The following is a 24,286-nucleotide window of genomic DNA, read 5'->3' as shown; positions in this document are numbered from 1 at the left end:
CTGTGCTACATACTTTACATAAATTAATCCATTTGGTACTTACATTGTCAGTGTGAGGAAGGTGCTGTTATTGCCTCTTTTGTTTGGAGAGGGTTAAACCACTGTCTGAGGCTAATGAGTTAGAAGTGATGGAGCCTGTATTTGATCCTTGTTTCCCCAAGTAATCTTGTGTTCCTGACCGCTATTCTATAATGTCCTTCATACAAAAGAATGAATGGGATTCAAAACTTGAAATATAACTTAAATAGACCATTGATCTCTGGAAGTCTTACTTTCTATGTCCAAAACTTTCCTGTATATGATCTCTTTTGAACCATTGGATGAAAAAGTCTTGTGGAATTTAGAGATGGGGCCCTGTGGGTCAAAGTGCTTGAATAAATAAATGGATCATTTATTCACTGAGTAATTCAATACAAGTTTATTGAGTATCTATGTGCCAGGCGTGTACAGATAATAAGAAGAGAATAGCCAAACAGATAAATGAACAAACACAAAGATTCTTCTTTTAGGAAGGTTATGTTTTATTGAGGCAAGCATATGATGAACAACTTTGCAATAATACAGATGGATTAGTCCATGAGCTGGATGTAGTATCCTCCTTTGATACCAAACTAATGGCCTATATCACAATGACAAAACTTGTTCTTAAAATTACTTTTGTTTTCAGACAGGCAACGCAATCCTGACCTGTCTTTCCTTGGCAGTTTGAATGCTCTGATTAGTTTGAGTAGACCATCTGCTTTACCTTAGCTTATGTCACTTGCTCTCCTTTCTGGTATTTTTATCCACTCACCTCTCCAGGAACCATGTAAATGAATGAGAGCAAACACCCTGTTTAGTTAGTCATTGCTCTTGAGAATAAATAATATCTGCATGAACACAAGAAAAAATATTTCTGCTGAGCTCAAAGAGAGTTTCCCAAAGCTGACTCAAGAGATGCAAAAACAAATATTAAAAATAAATTTTGAATGGAAGGAGGGAGTGACTTACCTATCCTTTTAATGGCTCTATTTCAAAAGCAAGGAAAGTAAATCAAAACATTCAAGTCTTCTTCTTTCCTCTAAAACTTTTCCAGGAGGTCTTGCTATGTTTGCCCTACTCTTTTGCCTTTTGGTCTTATTGTAGCATCCAGGATGGATTGAGATAAATAACTGAGGAACATGGTTATCTATCTCACATAGTTATGTGAGGTAGGCTGTCTACCTAGTGGTTGGCTGGAGTACTCAGTTAACTCTGGGGGTGTAGCTCAATTTTATACCATTTTGAACCAAAGGAGCATGACTCTCCTTGATCATAGAGATGTCTCATCCTCTCTGTGTTCAATGCAGGTAGATAGTGGAAAAAAAATTTTTTTCCCCATTTTTCTGCTTTGCTTAATAAAATATTAAAAACAAAACAAAACTCTTACGCATCATGTGTCACTCCTTTATCTGGCATGAGTTTACCGACTGACGAGCGTTTCCCTTTACCACTACCCTATCACAAAATTATTGGGTGGTAGAATCTTTTAAAAATCTGACAATCAAAAAAAAATTGTTGCACTTTAACAAACATAACAAAATCTTTGTTCTTAATAAAAATCATAGTAAAATAATGTTAATAATGTAAGACTAAAATAATAGCAAGACCTTTTCTTTGCTTACCACATTGTTATTTGTATTTTTGTAGTTTGTTTACAACACTGAAATTCAGTCCCTTGTGAAGTTGTGGGAAAATGGACCATAGACTGCTGATAATAATATAAACCAGTACCTTTTTTCCGAATGAAATTTGGTGAAATACACCAAAAGCTATCCTTTTATCTGGCAATTCCTCTTAAGATTTATTTTTCTCTTTTGCAGAAAGGAATAAGGAACCATCTGATGGTATTTGTTCCTACATGAACAAACACAGTTTCTGTAGATTTGTATCATTTAATTCCTTTGTACTATCAGTTCTCCTTCCAAGATGAGATTATTTATGTGATAAAACTTGTTAAATATGAAACAAGTCCTTAGAAAATATGTCTTTGATGCTTATAGTTATAGGATATGATGACTTCCTTTACCAGCTGCTAAATTCTGTTTAGTTTTAACCATACTTTCAGGTATTATAAAAGCTGGGATATTGATGCTAGGATTCCATGACTTTTAACATAAAAGACAAACTGAGTTGCTGCAGAACTGATTTTTTTTCACACAAGTTTTTAATATTTATTAAATTTGAATATTATAGTTAATGATTGTATTTAAATAGTGAATCTATTCGAAAGTTGTCATTAATAAAAGAAAGGCTGATTTTCCAGTGTTAAGAAGCCAGATTTTATAGATTGACAATTTTATTACAATATTTATGGATTAGTTCTGTAATAAGATTATTAAAAATAATTTCCTTTGAAGTAATTTTTCAAATAGTGTATGCTTTATATTTTTTAAATTTTAGTTAAGAAAATTGAGGAAAGCACAGTTCAAATGGGACAAATGAAAATGAAAGATCTCTTTCTAAGGCTTTTATTCTTCACCCATTCTTCAAGGAAGGTAGATGTAGTTAAATAGAAACACAAAGTTAAAAATCAAGCAATAAATAGGAAAACAATGTTGATAACATAAATAACTGGCATAGGATTTGTACCAAGAATATATAAAGAACTCCTAAAAATAATAAGAAAACAATTGGATAAAAGGAAGGGCAAAGAATATAGATAGATGATTAATAGAAGTTCAACCTGATTTGTAATCAGAGAAGTGCAAATTAAAGCAATAACTATTTTACATACAATCAGATTGGCAAAAGTTAGAAAGCTTGATAATACCATGTTAAGACAGAACAGAGAAATCAGGATCCTCATACATAGCTAGCGGAAACATAGGTTGTACAAACACCTTGAAAACACTTCGACAACATTATTTAATAAAATTCTCAATGTGTGGAACCTACTATCTAGCAATTCCACTTCAAGGTTTATACTAGAAAGAAACTATAAAGGAGACATGCACAGGGATGTTCATTGAAGCATTGTTTGTAACTGCAAAAAATTTCAGTCAGCCTAAATGTCTATCAATAAGGGAGTGGATTACATGGAACATCATGTTAAGAAATCAGTTAAATTAGCTGTGTATGTATCAACATAGACAGATCTCAGAAACATAATATTGAGTGAAAAAAGGGCATGTTGGTTAAGCCATACTGATGGTCAACATGTATGTACTTTTTAAAAAAGAAAATCACACAAAATAACATAGGTACTTTATGTATGCTATGTTGAAAACACATTAAGACTGCACTGGGTGGATACACAATGAATTCAGGGAGGAAGATGGGGAATGGGACTGGATAAGGGAACCTGAGGGATTTGCTCTTATCTCCAATATTTAACCCAAAGCAAACAGGCAATATTTTAATTTCTTTCATTCCGGGGGGCAGGAAGATAGCAATTGTATCATTCTGCACAAATTTCAAAAATTAAAAAAAAACTGTCACTATGCGTGGTGATGAATGTTAACTAGATTTATTGTGGTGATCACTTTACAATGTATACTTGCATTAAATCATTATGCTGTATTCCTGAAACTAATATAATATTACATCAATTATATCTCAATGAAAAAAAAAATTTTTTTCATAAAGGAGGGCACCTTTCAACCAAAGAGATGGCCCAAGTGTTTTATCACAGAAGCTTGTCGTCACTATCTTTGCTTGGTTAGCTTCTTTGAATTCTGTCTTGGATATTTTTCAGTAGTCTTTTGTCTTGTTATTTTCCCTTACACTATAGTTATATTTAGGGCAGGAACTTTGCCTGTGATTTCTTTGAGGTCAAGCTGCATACATTTTCCTAAAGAAAATGTGATACCCATTCTTAAAGCTGCTCACAGAAATTGTTAGAAAGCTTCTCAAATCTGTTAGAGTCAGTGTTGGGGAAGGAATGGGTAAATAGGCACTCAGATGCTCTGTTGATGGGAATATAAGTGGAGTAGCCTTTTTGCAGGGAATTTGTGCAGCATCTGTCAAAATGTAAAACAGGCCCCGTTTGCCCGTCTACCTTCTGCAGTAAAGACTCCACACCCCTGAGCTCATTTAACAGTGCAGTATGTTCATGACTGCAAGAACATGCAGTTATGCATTACTTATGATAGTGAAAATGGGGAACCACCTAAATGCCCTTCAATCTGGGAATGAATAAAAATATTTTTATTAATAGAATTTGACAGTAGGTGGCTGCTTTAAAAAGGAGAGGTAGATATAAGTGTGTCGACATGGAAAGTTGTCTATGTTATATTTCTATTTTAAAAAAGAAAACTGCAGAAACATATGCATCATATAACTAAATGTTTGTTTTAAATTGTATTATACATATGTGGTTATATTTTTAATTCTATTTGTTAGCTTAGAAATATAGAAACATACATATAAACTTTAAATGTGATTACTTATAGAGAGCAGAAACTGAAAAGAATGAGATAGGGCTTTTTGTTCTAGATTTATACTTTATTGTTTTATGATTTTTTAATGAGCTAATTTTATCATTGTTTAATGAACAACATGGTAGTATTACTAAAGTTTGAATGACATTTCTTTCCAAATATGTGAAGAAAGCATGTCATGTGTTACATTTCCTGTTGTATGCCATTATTTTTCCTTAGGAGATGAATTCTTCCTTGAGCTTTCATTTGCCCTGCATTTGTAATGTAGATTTTTCTACAGTTCCAAAGAAAAAGCTGAGGTAATGGAGCAGGACAATAGAGCATGGTTGAGTTTGCATGAAGGTGACTCAGATTTCAGCCCTTGAGAAACTTGATCATCATGCACAGTGATGGACTGCATCTCGTTTATGATAATGCAGTCGACTCTTTTTAGATATAAATAATAGCACAGCTCATTGGATGGGAGGGTAGAGCTGGGCACTTCCATGATTGTCATCAGTGTGTGAACTAAGCCAGTGATTTTATATCATTCTAACAAACGTGTTAATAGCATGATAAAACAAAGGCCCTTGAATTGTTTTAGTGGTGGTGTGTGCTCAGCCTTTCCATATTCAGGATGACATAAAGCTGTAACTGGTTTTCGTGAATGCAGTATAGATTTGATACTCAGCTTTTTATTAACTGTGACACAACGGATTATGGCACTTTAAATGAGAAGGAAAATTCTCTCTCTTTTTGAAATGTGAATCAACAGAAAGGCTTGTTCTTGGGAGCTGTTGTTTCCATGGGCTTCTCCATTTGTTTCTGTTGGGGTTGCCCTCCTCTTGCCCTTGTGTATGCAGGTAGACACTGCACACACACACACACACACACAATTCATATGCATCAATACTTGTTATTAGAATTGAATAATTTTATTTTCAAAGAACATTTTGCATTTCAGAAGAGCGTATTTAAATCTGGCCATGTCACGAACACATTAGCAGATGAACTTGACACTCCATAGTATATTTTGTCTATCTAACTTCCTCTAACTTAGGAATACTTTATTTGTGAGGTGGTAGTGACACTGGCCTGCTCCATTGGAACAGTGGGTCAGTGCCATCATTGTACAGTGTTGGGTGAGTAAGTATGTGAGAAAGGGTGATTGCTGAGGGCTGGTAGCTCTGCATGGGCTTGGGTGGTAATAATTGGCGGGCTGTCAAATGGGGACTTAGAAGAGAACCCTCAGCTTGACTTCCTCTGAGGGGACTTTACCTGTAAAAATAATGAACAGTTCAGGATAGTCCATATTAATTTATGTCAAGTTCATATCAGCATTTGAAAAGGTATTTACTGAATACCTGTTATGAATAATGTACTAAGCATAGGATGAGATACAAAGCCTAGTTTAGTAGGTACTAATGAAATGTAAACCTCTTAAAATAAACTCGCTTTTTTATATAACAAACAACTCTTCTGTTCTTTGGTTCAGTCACTATGCAATACATAGATACAAACAGTTGTTTTTCTTCTTTTTCTGAGTTGTTTGCTGGGTTTTGTTTTTGTTTTATTAATGTATGGAGTAGGGAGGCAGATTGCAAAAGAAAACTAGATCTAGAATCTTGAAGACCACAAAGAATTTGCTATTGAAATTGTCGGAATTAAACTATTTTACACCAAGGCAACATTTATGTGTGTGCACCTAAAAACTAATTTCAGTTTTTTCTTTTTTTGTAACTCTTTATTATGGAGAACTTTAGTATATACAAAAATAGTAAGACTAGCTCAATGGGACTTCTTCATCATGCAACTTTAACAGTTATCCACATTTGCTACACTTTTAAAAAATATTTTTAAAATCAGCTAGAAAATAAAAGTCTGTGTCATATATGAAATGATACTTTTGAAAGCTCATAAAATATATTGAAAAAATAATTCATTTTATAAGATGAAGGACATAAATAAATGAAAAACTATTTGTTGTTTTGTTATTGATATTTTGGGCGAATAAGGAGGATTTATGTGTAACATTGTAATATTAAGAATCTGCAAACTGTATTTTTCTTTTATTTAGTGTTTTATCAAACAGAAGGAACTTGTGAAACCCCCTGATGTTAACAATGTACTCATAGGTGATGTTCAGAAACACCAAAGCAGGTTCCCAGTGTGTTTGTTGAATAATTAGGATTGGTCACTTTGATTCTGTATAGTTTTAGAGCACAGTTTATTATTATTGTATTGAATTAATAATTATCAATTTACCAGAACAGCTTTTCCTCCACATTGCTGTCCAGAACTCAATCTCATATGAAGTTCTGGGTTTTGAATTAAGCGATTTACGGTAGTGATGACATTCCCTCCTCCTTCCAATTAACTAAGACGGGTCCTTTGCATGTCAATACAAGACACAAAATGACTGTTGACTATGCAGCTCAGATGCCCAACGGAGACACATCAGTGGTTTATGAGGTATCTATGCCATTCCTGGTTTCACTGCTTTTTTGTTGCTTTTTTCTGAAATCTACCCCTTAGAGAATTGGTGTGGGGATTTGACACAACAGGGCTTTTGCATTCTCGATAGTGGGGCCAGGTGGTTCTCTCTTGTGCGGAGCTGGCTTCCATGAGGCAGGATGTTTAGCATCTTCAGAGGTCTCTACACCCCAGATACCAGTAGCAGCATCCTCCATCCCACATAACCCCAGTTGTGACAGCCAAAACCACTGCCAGATATTCCCCAATGTTCTTTGAAGGGCAAAATTGCCTGTGGTTGAGAACTACTGTCTTAAGGGGTAGGAGCACCTTAAATACAAGTTATGTGTGGTTCTCCCTTCCTGCTGTCCCTACCCCAACTCTTCAGTTACAAGCCCCTTGAGGAGAGGAGTGAGATGTTCTCTTTCACACTGAGGTCTCTCTTTCTATCTGCTGCACATAATATACAGACTGTTGGAGACTGACTAAACCATCTCTTTTTGTTGTTGCTTATACCCAAACTGCATAGCACAGTGGGCCTTCTTACAAAAGAGTAATCTGGACATTTCTCTTCTTCCCTAACTTTTTTGATACTGACTTACAATTAGATATATGGTGACAGGCATTTCAATGATACAGTGGCCTATTTTCTTTCTCATAAAAGACATTACTATATCATACAATAGTTTAACCTTTGCTTTTAAAAATCCCATGATACTTAGATGCTTTTGGTTAACAAAAATTCCTATTGAGTTTGGAAGAATCTGTTTGCCCGCTAACCCCTTTTACCCTCCCATAACTCGCTTCCCAACCAAAATTAAATAAATGAAAGGAAAGAAAGAAAAAGCATCAACCCTCGAATTACTCAATGTCCTGAGGCAGTTTTCCCATAACAAATGTTCACTTTGACTTTCTCTGTTGTGAAGTCCTGTCTGCTTTTACCCACTGCTGGCCTGAGTGCCTGCTTCTGTTCTTGTAGGAATCAGGCACAGCTTTGGTTTAAATGCTCCGTGTCCACCAGGTGATGATCACTTGTTAAAAAGAGGCTTATTTATAATGAAAGTGTGAAAACAAGTACTCAGAAGATAAAATTGTCCTAAAGACTCTCACGATAGTTTCAAAAATCAGATATGTGGAAATAGGAATTTTACAGATGACTCATAACTTGGAAGCATTTAGTATGGTGGTTAGGAGCAATCCTCAGTATTCTCATTCCTAAAATGGGAATAATAGCAGTTCTTCCCTCATAAGGTTGTAGTCAATATTAAATGAGTGAATACATTGAAAAATATTAGAAAAACTACCTGGCACAAAATAAGTAAGCACTCAGTAATTACCTGATTTTCACTTTTTAATTCTTTCTTCTCATTATGAAGAATGCCAGTATATATATGGGATATAAGAATATATCTTATTTTTGTACATCTTTCAAAATTCCTACCTCTTCCAGAAAAGGTAGTTTGGCCTTTGTTCTTCACATCTGCCATTCATTATTTTTGTCACACAAAGAAATCCAAATGAGACTACCCCAACTACATGTATTGGTTCTTTATGGGTATATCATACCTTCATAAACTTGTGTAGATGTACAGCATATTTTAAATTCCTCTGAGGATTTTCTTTACACAATGTGATGAGTCTTTTTTTGCAAATGAAAATGCACCCTCCAAAGTTTGCATGCAATTTTCAGGAACTTCTAGATTCCCTAAAATCTAGTTTTAAGAATTAATAACTGAGCTAGCTAATTTGGGAGCAGGAGAGATTTCACAAAAACCTTCTGTATGATGCACCGTCCAGCAAGTATCCCATGTGCTCAGATTCTTGTTTCTACCCTTAGCATCCATCTGTGGTATTTGCATCAGTTACAAAGAAAAAGATAAAAGGGTGCCTTGAAGAGATTGAAGGTGGACCTCGTCTCTTTTGCCCTCTCCACTTCTTCAAGGTGGCCTTATGTTTTTTAAGATAGATGAGCTAAATGATCTAATACTTGAATATGAGAGCAGAAATTCCAGGACCAGCAACAGTAGAGGACATTATTTATTTATTGAGTATTTACTACACGCTAAGCAGTTTGCATGCATTGTTATCACTTAAACTAATCAAGCGTAGCAACTAATAGGTAGTAGTATCCATGGTCTCATTTTGCCAACAGAAAACTGAGATTCAAAGCATTTAAGCAACTTGCCTATGATTTGAACTCATGTTTCTGAAATTCCAGCCGGATATTAGCAATTTTAGGCTACCTCTCTCCATTGCCCTTTGACTGTTGGCTAACACTTAGCCTCTGTACCCCAAGCAGGTATATACAGGATATTTTACAACTGTGTGCATCATTCATAATAACTTCTTGATTGTGGTGTGATATCTTTCAGAGCACTGTATAAAATGGCTTTTTAATGTATGTGCTATTTTTAAATAGATTTAATGCAAGCTAAGAAACCAGAGACAAGAACTGGTAGCATCTATCTCACACCCAACTGCCTCTTAATATTTGAGTCCAAGGCATCATCACCTCTCATATATGTAGTAGCTGCATGAGGCTATTTGTTCCATCTGTGTCCACCTCTTACCTCCCGTCCCATCAAGCCCAAAGTAATGTTTTACAAAATGTTCTTCAGATCATGTCACTTCTCTGCATAAAACCTCCCAAGTGCTTCTTATAAATGGCAGAAAAGAAAAAATTCTTTTCAGAGGCCTACAGAGTTCCCTAACATCTGGCCCTGACTGCCTCTCTTGTTCCCACGCTGCCCTGGTCCCTGCTCCAGCCACACCACATGGCTGTTTTAATGGTGTTCTTGTCTCTCCAACACGCCACGCTGCTTCCTGCCTCAGGTTCTCTGCATACCTGGCTTCTGCACATCATTTGGTTTCAGCTGGAAAGGCACCACCCCACAGAAGCTTTCTTCTCACCCAGTGGCTTTCTTTATTTTCTGCATTGCATTTGTGACACTGAAGGAAATTCTCCTTTGTTGATTTGTTTCCATTGTATTTATCTCTGCTTCCCCACTTAAATATGTTTTTCTGTGGCATCAGGGACTTTGCTTTAGTTGCTGCTCTCCCCAGGGGCTCACACGGGTGAGCTGTTAAATGGGGCTTGGTGCATGTGCCTGCTTGTAGAGCTCTCAGCCCAGCGCTTCGCACGGTCAGAAAGCGCTCTCGAGCTGCTGCTGTTTTTATCGAGGTTGTTAATTCCTGAAACTGGAATTTCATTATCACATGATCTATAGAAGTCTTAGGAATTACCCAAGACAATGCAGTTCCTCAAAAATCCAGGCCCATGATAGAGATCCTGACGTCTGTGTTATTATGAAGTGGCTTTTTTTTTTTGCCAGTTTTCAGCTCATGTGGACTTGACCTTCAAACCAGCAGCACTCATTTCTGACTGACCTTTTGCTTAGGCCCAGGGCAATGTTTTCATCTCTGACAAACTTGACCACTGTCAGTTTCTCCAGAGTGTCGGCCCTTATGAAAAGAGGTTTTGCTGCCTGGGCCATAATGATCTCTAATACCCTATAAACTGCAAACAATGGGGGCCTTTTTTGGGCAGGGGGGTTGCTGAAACAAAAAGGCGTCTGCAATTCTGAAGCAGTGCTAAACTGGGGCACATGGAACAGTTGTAGCACGTGGAATGCTGTGCTCACAAGTCCCATTGTGGGGGGGTAGCCGAAAGGTCCTTACAATGGGCTCTTGTAAGGGTACCTACCATTGAACCATGCACTCGTGGCCCTTTACAAAGCCAGAAAAATGTGTCAAATATACACACTCAAATTCTTTGGGCTTTAATTTTAGACTAAAAATTTCATACATAACAGGGACATTTAGTCTGATAAATTTAAAGAAAAAATTGAAATGAGTCAAATTTCATCATTATATAACAATTCATGGTTTTTTGTTGTTGTTGTTGCCAAATTTTCAATATAGGAATTCTGTCTGAATATATTTTTATTTATCAAGATACGCGGAATTTAATTCTTATCAAATTTCTAGGCTCTTTTAAATTACAAAATAATTCCATGTATATTATATAGAAAGTAGCCAATAAAATAGCAATCACTTATAATTTCATCATCCCAGATAGTCATTATTAAGACTGCTGAATGATTTGTAATTGGGCTTTTTTGTCTAAGCATATGTGTAAACAATACTTTTAAACCCATTTAGGATTATAGTGTATGCTCTATTTCTAAATTTCTAACCTGCTTTATGTTCCTACTTACATTATGAACTTTACTCCTCATTGAATAGTTTTATTCAATAACGGGCTTTAATGACTGCATTTTTCCCTCTATGTGCTGTTTTACCCCCCAGAGGACATTTATGTCCTGTTATACTTCTGGTTTGTCCCAACTGCGTTGGTGGGAAGGTGCTACTGTCACCTACTGGGTAGAGACCAAGGATGCTGCCGAACATCCCCTACAGCACACAGGACAGCCCCACAGCAAAAAAGTGTCTGGCCCCAGGGTCAGTGGTGCTGAGGTTGGGGGAGCACTGCATTTATATGGCTACCTCATGATTGATTTAATCCATTGCGTGTTATGAGATATTTGTTTCCAGTTTTTTTTTGTCATTGTTATTAGACAGTAATGTTGGCAAACTTTCTCTAAAGGGCCAGATACTAAATATGTTAGGCTTTTGGGGACATAGTCTATTTTTCAACTCTGCCCTAGTGCTATGATAGCTTGAAAGCAGTCAAAGACTGTATGTAGATGAATGGGCATGACTGTGTCCCCATTACACCTTACAAAGAAAACTAGACTTTTGGCCCTAGGGTAGTGATTTGGGGCATTTTACAGATAAGGCCCTTGTACTTAAATCTGTACCCCTCTATCTGATGACTTTCTTAGAAACGTTCTTACAAGTTTAGTTGCTGGACTTAAATCTGTACCCCTCTATCTGATGACTTTCTTTGAAACGTTCTTACAGGTTTAGTTGCTGGATGGATGTGTACCATTAAAAAGTTTACATCAATGTATTGTAGTTTATTTATTAAAGGTCTCCCAATTCATTTTATTTTCTCACCCTTTTCATATGAGATTGTTCATTTGATGTCGCTTTCTAAGCATGTATGCCACCACCATTCCATGAGATTTGAAAGCACCTGCAGGAACGTGGAGTGTGCAAGGATCAGGCAGAGGTTGCCAACTGAAATGCCTTCAGGAGTCAGGCAGATGAATGAGTGAAGCAGGCTACCTGGCAATGTCCGAAGGAGTGGTGGAACTGTGGCAAAATGAACAGGTGGCCCATCAAAAGAGGAAAGATGTTTCTCAACTTCTTCTACTGCTGGGCCACTAGAATGCAGTTCAGTGTTGCTAGATCTTCTGATTTATCCAGAGAAAACAGAAATCCAAATTCTGCTGTAAACTCCTAATTTTTAATTAAATACCGGGTAGGCCAATAAACCATACCTATGCACTGTGCCCAGGGGCCACATGGTTGGGGTCCTATGCCATACATATGATTTATCTACATGTCTGCAGCTTAGAGACAGAGGCAAAATCCCAGGTCCCCAGACCCTGGCCTTTGTCTTAAACCTTCAGGGCCCTAAGCCTCATAGATGAGAGTGATAAGAATTGGTGATCTTTGGGTAGACCCTGAGAGAAAGGGAAGCTTTATCTCATCAAGTAGGGGGCAATCTCCAGCCTGGCTTAGAGACTAGTTCCTTCAGAGCTTCCTGAATTAGGAAGAGCGAGGATCTGTTGCTTCTCCGTTGCTTTAGGATACTTCTAGAGCCTGTCAGAATCCTATCCTCCAACCTCTGTAAGGCTCTGGACAATCTGACACCTTGTCCTTTCTTAGCTTCTCTTCTCCCCACCTCATGTGCTTCTGCCACACTGGCTCCATTCATTCACTGATACTCTTAATATTTGCTGAGTGCCTACTATGGACCAGGCCATGTTCAGTATAAAGGAGAGCAGGGTACAGGGATCAGAAGCACTGGCAGGGGTAGGTTGGGATTTTTAATAAGTTCTTAGGGTCCTTGTGGGAAGCAAGATCAGAAAGGACACGAACCCAGGGTAGAGTGGGAAGTAGGCAAAGTGGGCAGGGATCTTCATACTTGGTGTACATAAAAATCTACCTGGAGAGCTTGTCAAAACATAGACTTCTGATCCCCACACCTAGAGATTGTGATTTATTGGCTCTGGGGTGGGGTCCAAGAACTGCATTTCTAACAAGTGCTGTGATAGCACTGGTTTAGGGACTTGTAGGCCGTTGTAAGTACTTTGCTTTTTCTCAGAGATAAATTGGGAACCATTACAGAGGAGTGACATGATCTGACATATTTTACAAGGATCACTCTAGTTAGTGTACTGAAAATAGATTCCAAGAGGGCAAAGGCAGAAGCAGATAGAAGTCAAGAGAAATTATATAATCCAAGTGAGAAATGATGATGGCTTGGATCAGATGGTAACAGTAGAGATGGTGAAAATTACTTAAATTCTGGGTATATTCTGAAGAAGTAACCAATACTACTTGATGGATTGGGTATAGGGTATGAAGGAAAAAAAGGAGTGAAAGACTAAGGTTTTTGGAATGAACAAGTAGGTTGAACCATATGAAGACCATTTTTGAAAAATGGTTATTTCATTATGGTTCAACCTAATAGAAGTATGGAGTTGCTATTTACTAAGATGGACAAGACCATGGGAGGAGTTGACTTGGAAGGGATGTGAAGTTTGAGATGTCCTCAGGCCTCCAAATTGTGCTGTAGAGTGGGCAGGTAGGGATGCATTTGAAGTTCAGAGACTTGAGTCAGGGTGAATCCATGAGACAGGCTGAGATCACCAGTGCCATGTGTGTAGATAGAGAAAACCAAGTTCTGAACCTTGAGGCACTCTGACATTTAAAAGGAACAAGGAAATCAGCCAAGGAGACTGAGAAGAACTGATGGAAGAGGTAAAGGGAAAACCTGGCAAGTAAGGGAAATCAGAAGCCAAGTAAAGAATGTATATTAGGAGCCTGTTGACTGTTCTTTGAACAGGGGAGGCTTGTTCACACCTGAGGACTTTTGCAGTTTGCCCTGATACTCTTCCCATCAATCTGTCGGGCTCATTGCCTCCCAACTTCAGATATGTGCTTAAATACCACCTTCTCTGTGAGACCTTCCTTGAACATCCTATATAAGGTTAGGACTGTTGCCTGGCTGGTACTTAAGCAATAGTTGTTAAATGGTGAACATAAACTCTTTTGATGGGAGCAGAGGTCCAGATGAGACTATTAAAGCCTTGTGCTCAATGTGTCTTGTGGTCCTGGGACCAGCAGGGTGGGCATCCCCAGGGAGCTTACTAGAAATGCAGGATCTTGGGACCCACCGCAGACCTACAGAATCACACTGCATTTAACAAGATCGCAGGTGATTTATGCACACACTATTTCGCACCCAACCCTGTATTTAGGTCTTTATGTATACAGCTAGAGAGCGATTGGGTATACTCTCAGATGGCAACAACTTAAAAGAAGAGGTTAAAATGATCAAAATCAGGTCTATTTCATAGTTGTTTCTACTGTATTCAATCAGTTGTCATCATGTGATTAAAGAAAAAAAACAAAACCGTTTGTTTGACGAGATTATCCAAGTGATTTCTTAGTTTAATTTTGAATTCACCTAAGCTAGAAGTTTATATAAAATGCAGTCTTTGCTACATGGTAGGCAATTTTGAGTGAATAAATGCTTATTCTGTTTCCTATATTTTTAAAAAGTGTTTCTATTTAACATGACATCTCCATGCATAATGACTGATATAGTCCTCAGAGCACAGAACCTTTAAATGCAGTTTTCTCTTAAAGTGAGTAAAGATTATTGGGTTTTGCTGCTCCTCTTATAGGAATTTGATTCTGAAGGTGATGTTTTTATTCTGGGATTATAAATATTCTTCAGGCAGATGGCTACCACTCTTAGATCTCTTTTTGGCTGAGAGAAAAACTTGATGTTCTTTTATATTGTGACCTTTGGCTTATTTTGATCTGAAGGAGAAAAAATAATATATATATATATATATATATATATATATAGTAGGAGTTTTCTTATGATAATACCTTTTTTTTTCCTGAGGCTGGTAAATACTGTTTGTCCTAAACCCAAAACATGTCTGCCTTGCAGTTTATAATAAGCACACTGTTTTATGGGTCATTAGCTAAGGATGAAAGACCTGTTAGGAATTTTTGGTAGGGCTGGTCTAGTTTAGTCTATTACAGTATCAAAACTGTAGGAAAAATAGATCGGCTCTTTTTTCCTCACACATGTTCACAACTCATTTCTTTGACTTTGGAAGCCAAATGATCCCACAAAGTATTAGTACAGGAAATAATGTGAAGTATACAGACCAATAAAAATGGGATATAAACTCACAGATATTTGTGTCAGCACACATAGGGTATGTGAGTACACCTTAGATTTACACAGTTCTGTCTTCCCCTCTTTACTCAGTTAAAGCCCTCCATCAAAACTGGTCAATAGTGGGGGGTGTTTCTGTAGTTTGCTACTGGGGACAGAATAATGGAGACCTTGGTTTGATTTCTAACCCTGGCAAATCTTTCGCTTTCTTTTCAGTTCCTATTTTTTTATCTTAAAAGTGGTATGGTATACTTAAAGTAATTAAAGATAACCTACATTCTTACATGGCTGCTTGTCCAGTTTAGGCAATATAGAAAAAAAACTATAAAATTATGCACACATATACTATTTCTCTTTAGAAATATCACCCTATTCTTTCCTCCAAGTCTTGCTAAACCTTCTGTTTGGTGGGAACGCTGGGTTCTGGTTGGGAAGAACTTTTTTACAGAGACATTGGCATTTTCTGTAAAAATCCAGAGATTAGGTATCTTATGTTTTGGGGACCATGCTGGCTCTGTTGCAACTACTCATCTCTGCCGTTGTAGTAGGAAAGCAGCCATAGGCAATAAGTAAATGAATGGGCATGGCTCTGTTTCAAGAAAACTATTTGTGGATACTGAAATTTGAATTTCATATAATTTTCATGTATCATCAAATAGTCTTCTTCTGAATTTTTCCCAACCATTTGAAACTGTAAAATCTATTCTTAAGAATGTTTGCAAAAACTAGGGAGCAGGCCCACATCGCTAATCATCAGAGAAATGCAAATTAAAACCACAATGAGATATCACCTCACACCAGTAAGCATCGCCATCATCGAAAAGACAAACAACAACAAATGTTGGCGAGGTCGTGGAGAAAGGGGAACCCTCCTACACTGCTGGTGGGAATGTAAATTAGTTCAGCCATTGTGGAAAGCAGTATGGAGGTTCCTCAGAATGCTCAAAATAGAAATACCATTTGACCCAGGAATTCCACTTCTAGGAATTTACCTTAAGAATGCAGCACTCCAGTCTGAAAAAGACAGATGCACCCCTATGTTTATCGCGGCACTATTTACAATAGCCAAGATATGGAAGCAACTTAAATGTCCATCAGTAGATGAATGGATAAAGAAGATGTGGTACATATACACAAGGGAATACTACTCAGCCATAAGAAAAAACCAGATCCTACCATTCACAACAACATGGATGGAGCTAGAGGGTATTATGCTCAGTGAAATAAGCCAGGTGGAGAAAGACAAGTACCAAATGATCTCACTCATATGTGGAGAATAAGAACAAAGGAAAACTGAAGGAACAAAACAGCAGCAGAATCACAGAACCAAGAATGGACTAACAGTTACCAAAGGGAAAGGACTGGGGAGGATGGATGGGAAGGGAGGGATAAGGGCGGGGAAAAAGAAAGAAGGCATTACGATTAGCATGTATAGTGGGGGGGGCACAGGGAGGGCTGTGCAACACAGAGAAGACAAGTAGTGATTTTACAGCATCTTACTACGCAGGTAGACAGTGACTGTGATGGGGTATGTGGGGGGGACTTGGTGAAGAGGGGAGCCTAGTAAACATAATGTTCTTCATGTAATTGTAGATTAATGATACCAAAATAAAATAAAATAAAATAAAATAGGGAGCAGGCCAGGGTGAGCTGGTAGACAGAGCCCTGGGACAGAGAAAAGAACTTGGCTTATCAATGTTAGTCCGTTCTCCCTTTCTTTATTTAAGGATTCTATTTTTGCTTTTTTGTTTGCACCTGATTTTGATTCCTCTGTCTTACATAAGGATTCATATCCTTGATGTCTTTATTTTTTGTGAAGGATTCCTTTGTACAGATGGTACAGAAAGTGCAACTTAGCATCTGAGAGCATGTATTCTGGGCTTGAATTTTCTGTAACATTATAATTGTGGGATTGAAAAGAACCTTGGTGCATATCAGATGTGTTCCTGGGCAAGACTCTGCCCAAATTATTTAAGAAAGCTGGCTTTCCCCACTTCATCATTTTTTTCAGGGATGGTGATTACATAATTGACCTTCTCTGTAAATTGTCACTTAAGAAACAGTATGAAAAGAATGGTGGTGTAGTGGTGGTAGTGGATAGCAATTGATTGAATTATAATCCCATTAATTTTCCTTAAATATGCTGAGCAGAAGGGCATGTTCTGTTTCAACATAAAAGGAGAAAAATGAACACTTTACTGACTTAGTAAAAAAGTAGAATCAATTATGAACTGAAAGAATTATGGGATTCCTCACTCAGTTTTACTTAAATTCTGGTTTACAAATAGTTGAGGGAATAGAAGAGTGGACATCATTTGGGACATTTTTTTTCCTCCAGTGAATTCTTTTATCAGGCAGGATGGGAGTATCGATAGGCCCCATCATACACTGATGTGCTCCAGAATCTCTTTAGAATGAAACTGTTGAGAAATAACATGTCAGTGTCACCTGGGAAGTGGTGAAGCTAAAATGTGATAGTTAGAAGGTGATCCATTCCAATTCTTTTGCTATCGATTTAAGATCTGAATGAAGAAAGAAAAAAACTAAAAAAGAAAGTAGCTGTAACAAGGAAGAAGAGTTTTAAAAGCCTTTGGATTTTTGCACTTTATCTAGATAGCTAATAACATACTTTTATTTATGTGGAATATAAATTATATCAGCAATATACTGTGTTTTGAGGGAGGATGAAGTATACCAGCTTTATTTTGTGGTCTATGGTTTGAGTGTTCAGCAATACCCAACTTTTGCTATCTGAATTCCTAATGGATAGTGTGAAGGTCAAAAACATGCAAAAATTATCAGGAAATCATGCAGTTATTTAATGCCCTTATGTATGATTCCATTTGTATGCTTGTTTGATTGGCTATTTAAAAATTAATGAAAGGGAAGCCATTAACTAAAAAGCTATGGTTTAGTATGCTTGAAGACAGAACATTATATTTATATGGCTTTTAAAATTGTTAAGGACTTTAGAGCCTCATAATAATGCTATAGAGGAAGTTAGGACAGAGTTACTATCTTCCTCTAGTATCTTTTGGATGAGGGAGGCAAGACACATAGAGGCAGTGTCACACACACAGTGCTGAACAACATGGCTGGTGGGGCATCAATAATTCTAGAGTACTATCTGTTCTCAGCCAGTCGTTCTTGAAGTGTCATTAGAGGATCCTGGGGATTCTGCCAGGTCAAAACTATTTTCATAATAATACAGAGATGTTATTTTCCTTTTTCCATGGTCATCTCAGCAATATAAAGACATTTACAAAGACTACCCGAGTATTAAAATATCATTATTCTGATGGCCAGTGGAACATAATGTAGTGTGTGTAATCTTGTGTTTTAAAAATTTGGTCAGTTTGTATTCATAATATGGTAAATATTGATAAATAACCTATATAGACATTATAAAACTGAAGAGTTTAAAGAGGTTCCAAAACAAAAAAAGTTTGAGAACTGCTGTTTCAGACATGTGTTAAGCCTGTGAGAGGTAAGATTTCCTTTAATGCTGAAAACACCTCTGCTAGGCAACCTCTGTTATCATCCCCACTGGGCACATGAGGAGATGAAGGCCTAGAAAATGTAATGACTTGCAGAGAAAGTCATGTAAATAGGAAGTTGCAAAGTCACATTTGAACCCAGGTTTCAAATTCTTAACTATTCTGTGAATGTGCTGTTAGGCATGCTATCTCTCAGAGAAGCACCAGGAAATGCCTGGATATGACACTAACATTTCAGAAGAGGAACCAACTTCTCCTCATAACCCAGGCCATGCCCCAGGGAATGTAGATAAGAAGCCTCCTGGACAGTGGAAAGCAGAGGCCATACTCTAGTAGCTTATGGGCTAAGTCCAGCCCACAGATATGTTTGACTCATCTTTTACAAATGTGAAAAATCAAATGACTAGGTGTCAAATTTTTATTGTGGGAGATTTCACTTTAAAAAGGTAAGATTGCCAGCGAAACTTAAAAATCAGAAGGTCTAGCTAGACTGGATTGATATTACCAAATGTCTATCATCAACTGCAGCTTATAGCAGCTATTTCTTTTAGATGAGACATGTGTGCTCTAGTTAGCCACAGACCTCATGACTCCCTGTTACCCTACAACTCATGTCCCTCATTTATGTTACCTGTTTTAAGTGTTTAGATTGGAAACAATTGGAGATTTTCTGCCTGCTGCATTATATTTACAGCCAGTCTATTCTCAACTTACTTGAAAACTAAAAAGGCATTGACAGTAAAATTACAAAATACATCCCACTTTGATTAACCCAACCTAGATATATTAGAGACCTCAATGACAATGCCAAATAGAGAGGAAGTTGTTTCTTTCCTTACAAAAGCATAAAATTCTAATTCATTAAAGAATAAGGATCTGCCAGTGAATTAACATTTATTTTTAAATGTGCAGCCCTTTCTTTTTTAAGTGTAATAGTGAAATAAGCACATTACACCCATTGCCCTCATTTTATGTTTATTTTAGTAATGTCTGTTGTCCTCATCATTATCGTGTCTGGACCCTTTATGAAACTTAAAATGTCTCTGTGAACCTCTGTGTGCATGTTAGATCAGTCATTTGAAACAATTTGAGATTGTCAACCTAAAGAACTTCATTATCCTGGGCATTTGGACAGAATTATTGAATTTCAAATTTTTGGACTTAAAATATCTCCCCATTCCAACAGTGAATATTAACCATTTATTATAATTTTTAGGTATTTGCTTGTTTGCTTTTTTTCTTTTTTGCCTTGCTCCAGACTATAAGTCTCATAGAGCTGTCAGTCATGTCTCTTTGTTCACAATGTACATTCTGTGCCTTGCACAGTGTTTAGCACATAAAAACAGTAAATAATGGGTTGAATGAATGATAAATATGTTTCAGTTGTGTATATGATAACTCTCATTCTTCTCTAGCCCTGATAATTGTAATAAAATATTTTTAGTGAAAATTTTCATGCTTCCCAATTTCAGGGTTAAATTAGGGAGGTATTTATTTTTTATTTTCCACAAAAATATACATCCAGTTTTGTGTGTGTGTGTGCGCATGTGTGTGTATCTTTCCTGTTCTATTTAGGATGGCTCCCCCTTTTTCTGATAAGAGGTCAGTATGAAAGTTACACATTTAACAGCTAAGAGAAAAGGTGCACATTGAGACCAGGATATGAGATAAGATTTGAACTTGAAAATTCAGCAGAGACTTTTCCATACTAAAAGATGGATTTCCTGCAGTTGGCAGTGGCAAAATTATTCAGCTATTAGAAAAGTTTTGTGTAATAGCAGCTTAGGCGATGTCTTCTCCAAAGGGGGCATCTAGCTCTTAACCTATTGCTGAAAGAGAAATACCATCGTCTATTAATACTACTGGAACTAAAGATGAATAGTGAATTGGCCTTGATCTGACAGTTAGTTTGACTTTGATAGCTCATCACTTAAAAAGGTTCTTTTATTTTTATGAAAAAAGCATGACGTCAAACCAGGGGAAAAATTGATATTGACATTGAAGAGCAAACTTGTAGGGCTTCCAAAAAAGAAAGTCCCTTGTGTGAATGAATGGTTGTTTTTTTTTTTTACATGCATAACTAATTAGCTTAGGTTATTATAGGCAGGGCTGCTGTGATAGAGTTTCCGGTGGTGTCTCAGGATACCTTGTTTGTAGTGCCTTCTCTATGCCAGTCAGTCTTTGAATCGGAATTACAGAAAGTAGAGGGAGTGGATAGTCTACCGTTTCTCCTTGGATTGGGGCCACCTAAACGCTATGCTGGAAATGCTAGAATATAATCACTATCAGGTGAGCTTTATTCTTATCCATATTTAGAGTCTTAAATGCAATAAACTGAGTAATTCACGTTTTCACGCTATTGTGATAGATATATTTTCAGTAAGTACAAGTCTACTGGTTTAATGCTGTTTAGTGTTTGATACCTTAAGAAGTATTTCAATGTGGTTTTGAACAAAGCAAATATTAGTAGGATATTTTCCCCCTTAGTGCATGGCTGTGCTCTCTCCATCTGCTCCTGTAAATAGCTTGTAAGATTAAATTGTGTTTATAAAGGAAAAAAGTGACTTGAAATTGAATATCATTGATTTTTTTAAAACATTTCTAATTCTGTATTAACATTTATAAGGAAGGGAGAAAAGTATCTTGGTGGCTTAATAGTCATGCCTTAAAAACACATACATGTAAGTGTTATGCTGTTGAAAGAAACTGTTTAATGTGGAATTGCTTTTTGTGTTGTGTTCAGGATTTTAATTAAAATGCTGAATAATCATGTACAAATCAAAGTGGGAGGAATTAATCCACAGTTAGCTGATTTAATCATCAGAATGTTTCTGTTTATTTTCTACAACCGTTTTACAGTTGTCTTAATATTTTTGCCTCCCAACAGAAAGTTGTGCTGTTTGCCAAGGAAAGTGAAATCAATTGTTATACCCTTTCCCTACATTGTTGTTCTGATCTTAATAAACCTTTTCAGGTGTGTAGGTGAAATATTTGTCCTACAGATAGTTACAAACTTTAAATTATTAGACATGAGAAAAAGGGCACAAGGTTTTAAAATGTACAGCTAATTAGCAAGGAAACAACACAGGGCAAAGTATTACCCCAAATCCTGAGAGTTAGACTTTAAACTTCAGTAATATCAAAATCCATTAGAACAGTGCCTGGTACATAACAGGGGCTTAATAATTTATTCTGTTGGTGGACTGGCCAGTCTCATGTTTGTGCCGGGAAAAAAGAGCTGACCGAAACTCACAAATAACAGCGCTGTCTTCTCTTCCCTCCGTGGCTATGTTCAGGTGCAGACCCACCTCGAAAACCCCACCAAGTACCACATACAGCAAGCCCAAAGGCAGCAGGTAAAGCAGTACCTTTCTACCACTTTAGCAAATAAACATGCCAACCAAGTCCTGAGCTTGCCATGTCCAAACCAGCCTGGCGACCATGTCATGCCACCAGTGCCGGGGAGCAGCGCGCCCAACAGCCCTATGGCCATGCTCACACTTAACTCCAACTGTGACAAAGAGGTAATTCATGTCTCCTCCCCTCTCCTGTTTTCTTACACTAAATGACTGTCTGTTGCATATTATCCCCACACTTGACTCTAGTCTGTCCTCAGGGCCACATTCACTGACCTTTGTCCCAGATTTTGCAACCTGGCTGTCAGAGTGCAGCCTCTTCTCACCGTCACTGGGTTATTGCGTTATGCGTCTACTGGGGGACCTGGCGCACCCCGTGTGGACCGTGGAGGGGAGGACACCTTCTCTCCCAGCCTGTTTCCGCTATGTTATCTGAGTGCTCTCTTCTCTTCAATGCCTTTCCATTTACAAAGCAGTAAAAATGCAGAGAGAGGAGAAGGGAAGGTGGAAAAGGAAAAGCAAAAATAGAAAAGGTGTGGGACAGGCGGTTTAGAAGTTCCGCTTGTTGTGAATGTCTGGAATATTATTTTTATTTCTCCCCAAGTCTGAAAAAAAAAAAAGCACAGAATGTGCGTGGATGGATTTGAACAATATATCACAGGAGAATTTAACAGAAAAGCAAAGGTTTAATTGCTGGATAAATTCACTTTCATAATCAAATTGTTGCTGCCGTTAAATCTGCTTTTGTAAAGGCTGGATTGGAGACAAGACTCAAACACACCTCGAGCTAATTGTTGCGTCAAAATTTGAAGCATAAAAATACCTAAGAGCAGAGTTGTAATTTAATGCTTGTTATTTCCAAATTATGAGGTGATGAGCTTCATTTTAATGGAGTTTTACTGGACTCTGAAATGTCTATGTGATTTCAAAGGTGACTTTTCTGAAATTTGGTTGATTTGATTTCTAGGGAGACTAAATCTTTCCCCATGCCCAAACCAATTGTCTTATTTTTCTCTGTCCATACTTGTCATTTATCAAGCTGAATTTGATGGAAGTTCTTCCTTCATTATTTCATTTCTCGGACAGATTCCACTCTCTTTGAAAGCTTAGTTCATCCTGTTGCTACACCATCAGCCTCGTGTAAACATGTCATTGAAAAGTCGTTTGCAAATCCAAGTCATGGGCTGATTTTGCTTGTGTTTTTGCAGGGATTTTATAAGTTTGAAGAGCAAAACAGGGTGGAGAGCGAATGCCCAAGTATGAACACGCATTCGCGAGCGTCGTGCATGCAGGTACTGAACTGCTTGGCAGCCCAAGGATGTAACACTTTGTAATGAGAATCTATATTTGTGGCTAATCACACCTTCCCGATGACTTAAGGTTTTTTTTTTTCTCCTCTCCATTGATTTTTTTTTTAATAGAGAAAGCTATGAACAGGGAAATGAAACTTAAAATGCCTTTTTCCCTAAGTTGTTTGAAGTCATTAAAAAGTGCTTAAAGTACATACATTTTTATAACCAAAATGTTAAATGCTGTACTTCATTTAGACACCATCATCAAGGTATGTTATCCAAATCTGTGGGATAGCAACTTGAATAGGCTATTAGGAAAACCAAGTTGTGTGTGTTGGTGTGTGGTGCATGTGTGTATATATTGTTTTCTAAAATAGAATCTCATGGAATATATATTTGGAAACTTTATTAATTTAATAATATTCCATGGATATTTTCCCAAGTAATTAAGGTTCTTATATGACGTCCTATTTAGTGGATGTATAAATTATGCTACAGCCATTTGTTAGTATATTTATGTTTTAAAATGTGTGCATGGGTGTCTAAAAAAAGAAGCTAACAATTTTTTTGCTTTTCTGTATTTCCTATTAACTCACCTTGCATTGCTTGTATCAGAAGAGAAACAAATTATTTAAAAAATTCTATCACACCAAGCCTATTACTTTTATTTCTGTAAAGTAAAATTAAATATTTACAAATAGAGGTCATACATAAATCCCCTAGCCCATTTACCTTTTTACTGACTCAAATAGAAAACTGTCTCTTAAAAACAAACAAAAAAACCCCAAATAAAATGGTGTAACTAAAAATGGAACTTTATCATAAATAGTCTGGCAGTTATTAAAAACTGAACTTCCCATTATTCTTCTCAGGGATCACTGAATAACACTAAGTTTTTGGATCCTTATTATATTCCTAGCACTGTGAACACTTTATATGGTTTATCCTGAAATCTCAT

General features: G+C 37.0%; 1 protein-coding gene across 13 annotated transcripts in view; it reads left to right on the top strand.

Annotated features, from left to right (window-relative positions):
• The window catches only part of MITF (melanocyte inducing transcription factor), a 202,440-nt gene that overhangs the window by 149,373 nt on the left and 28,781 nt on the right, over window positions 1-24,286 (top strand). For 10 of the 13 annotated variants that reach the window (XM_057507453.1, XM_057507452.1, XM_057507457.1 and 7 more), the window contains 2 exons: window positions 21,977-22,204; window positions 23,245-23,328. In XM_057507453.1, the coding sequence (XP_057363436.1) occupies window positions 21,977-22,204; window positions 23,245-23,328 (312 nt within the window). The remainder of the gene's footprint in view (window positions 1-21,976; window positions 22,205-23,244; window positions 23,329-24,286) is intronic. The other 3 variants (XM_057507471.1, XM_057507459.1, XM_057507455.1) reach the window with 2 other exon arrangements.

The sequence above is a fragment of the Manis pentadactyla genome, chromosome 1 (assembly GCF_030020395.1).
Source record: "Manis pentadactyla isolate mManPen7 chromosome 1, mManPen7.hap1, whole genome shotgun sequence".
NCBI lineage: Eukaryota > Metazoa > Chordata > Mammalia > Pholidota > Manidae > Manis > Manis pentadactyla.
Note: the sequence above shows the minus strand (reverse complement) of the source record. Positions and strands in the feature narration are given on the sequence as shown.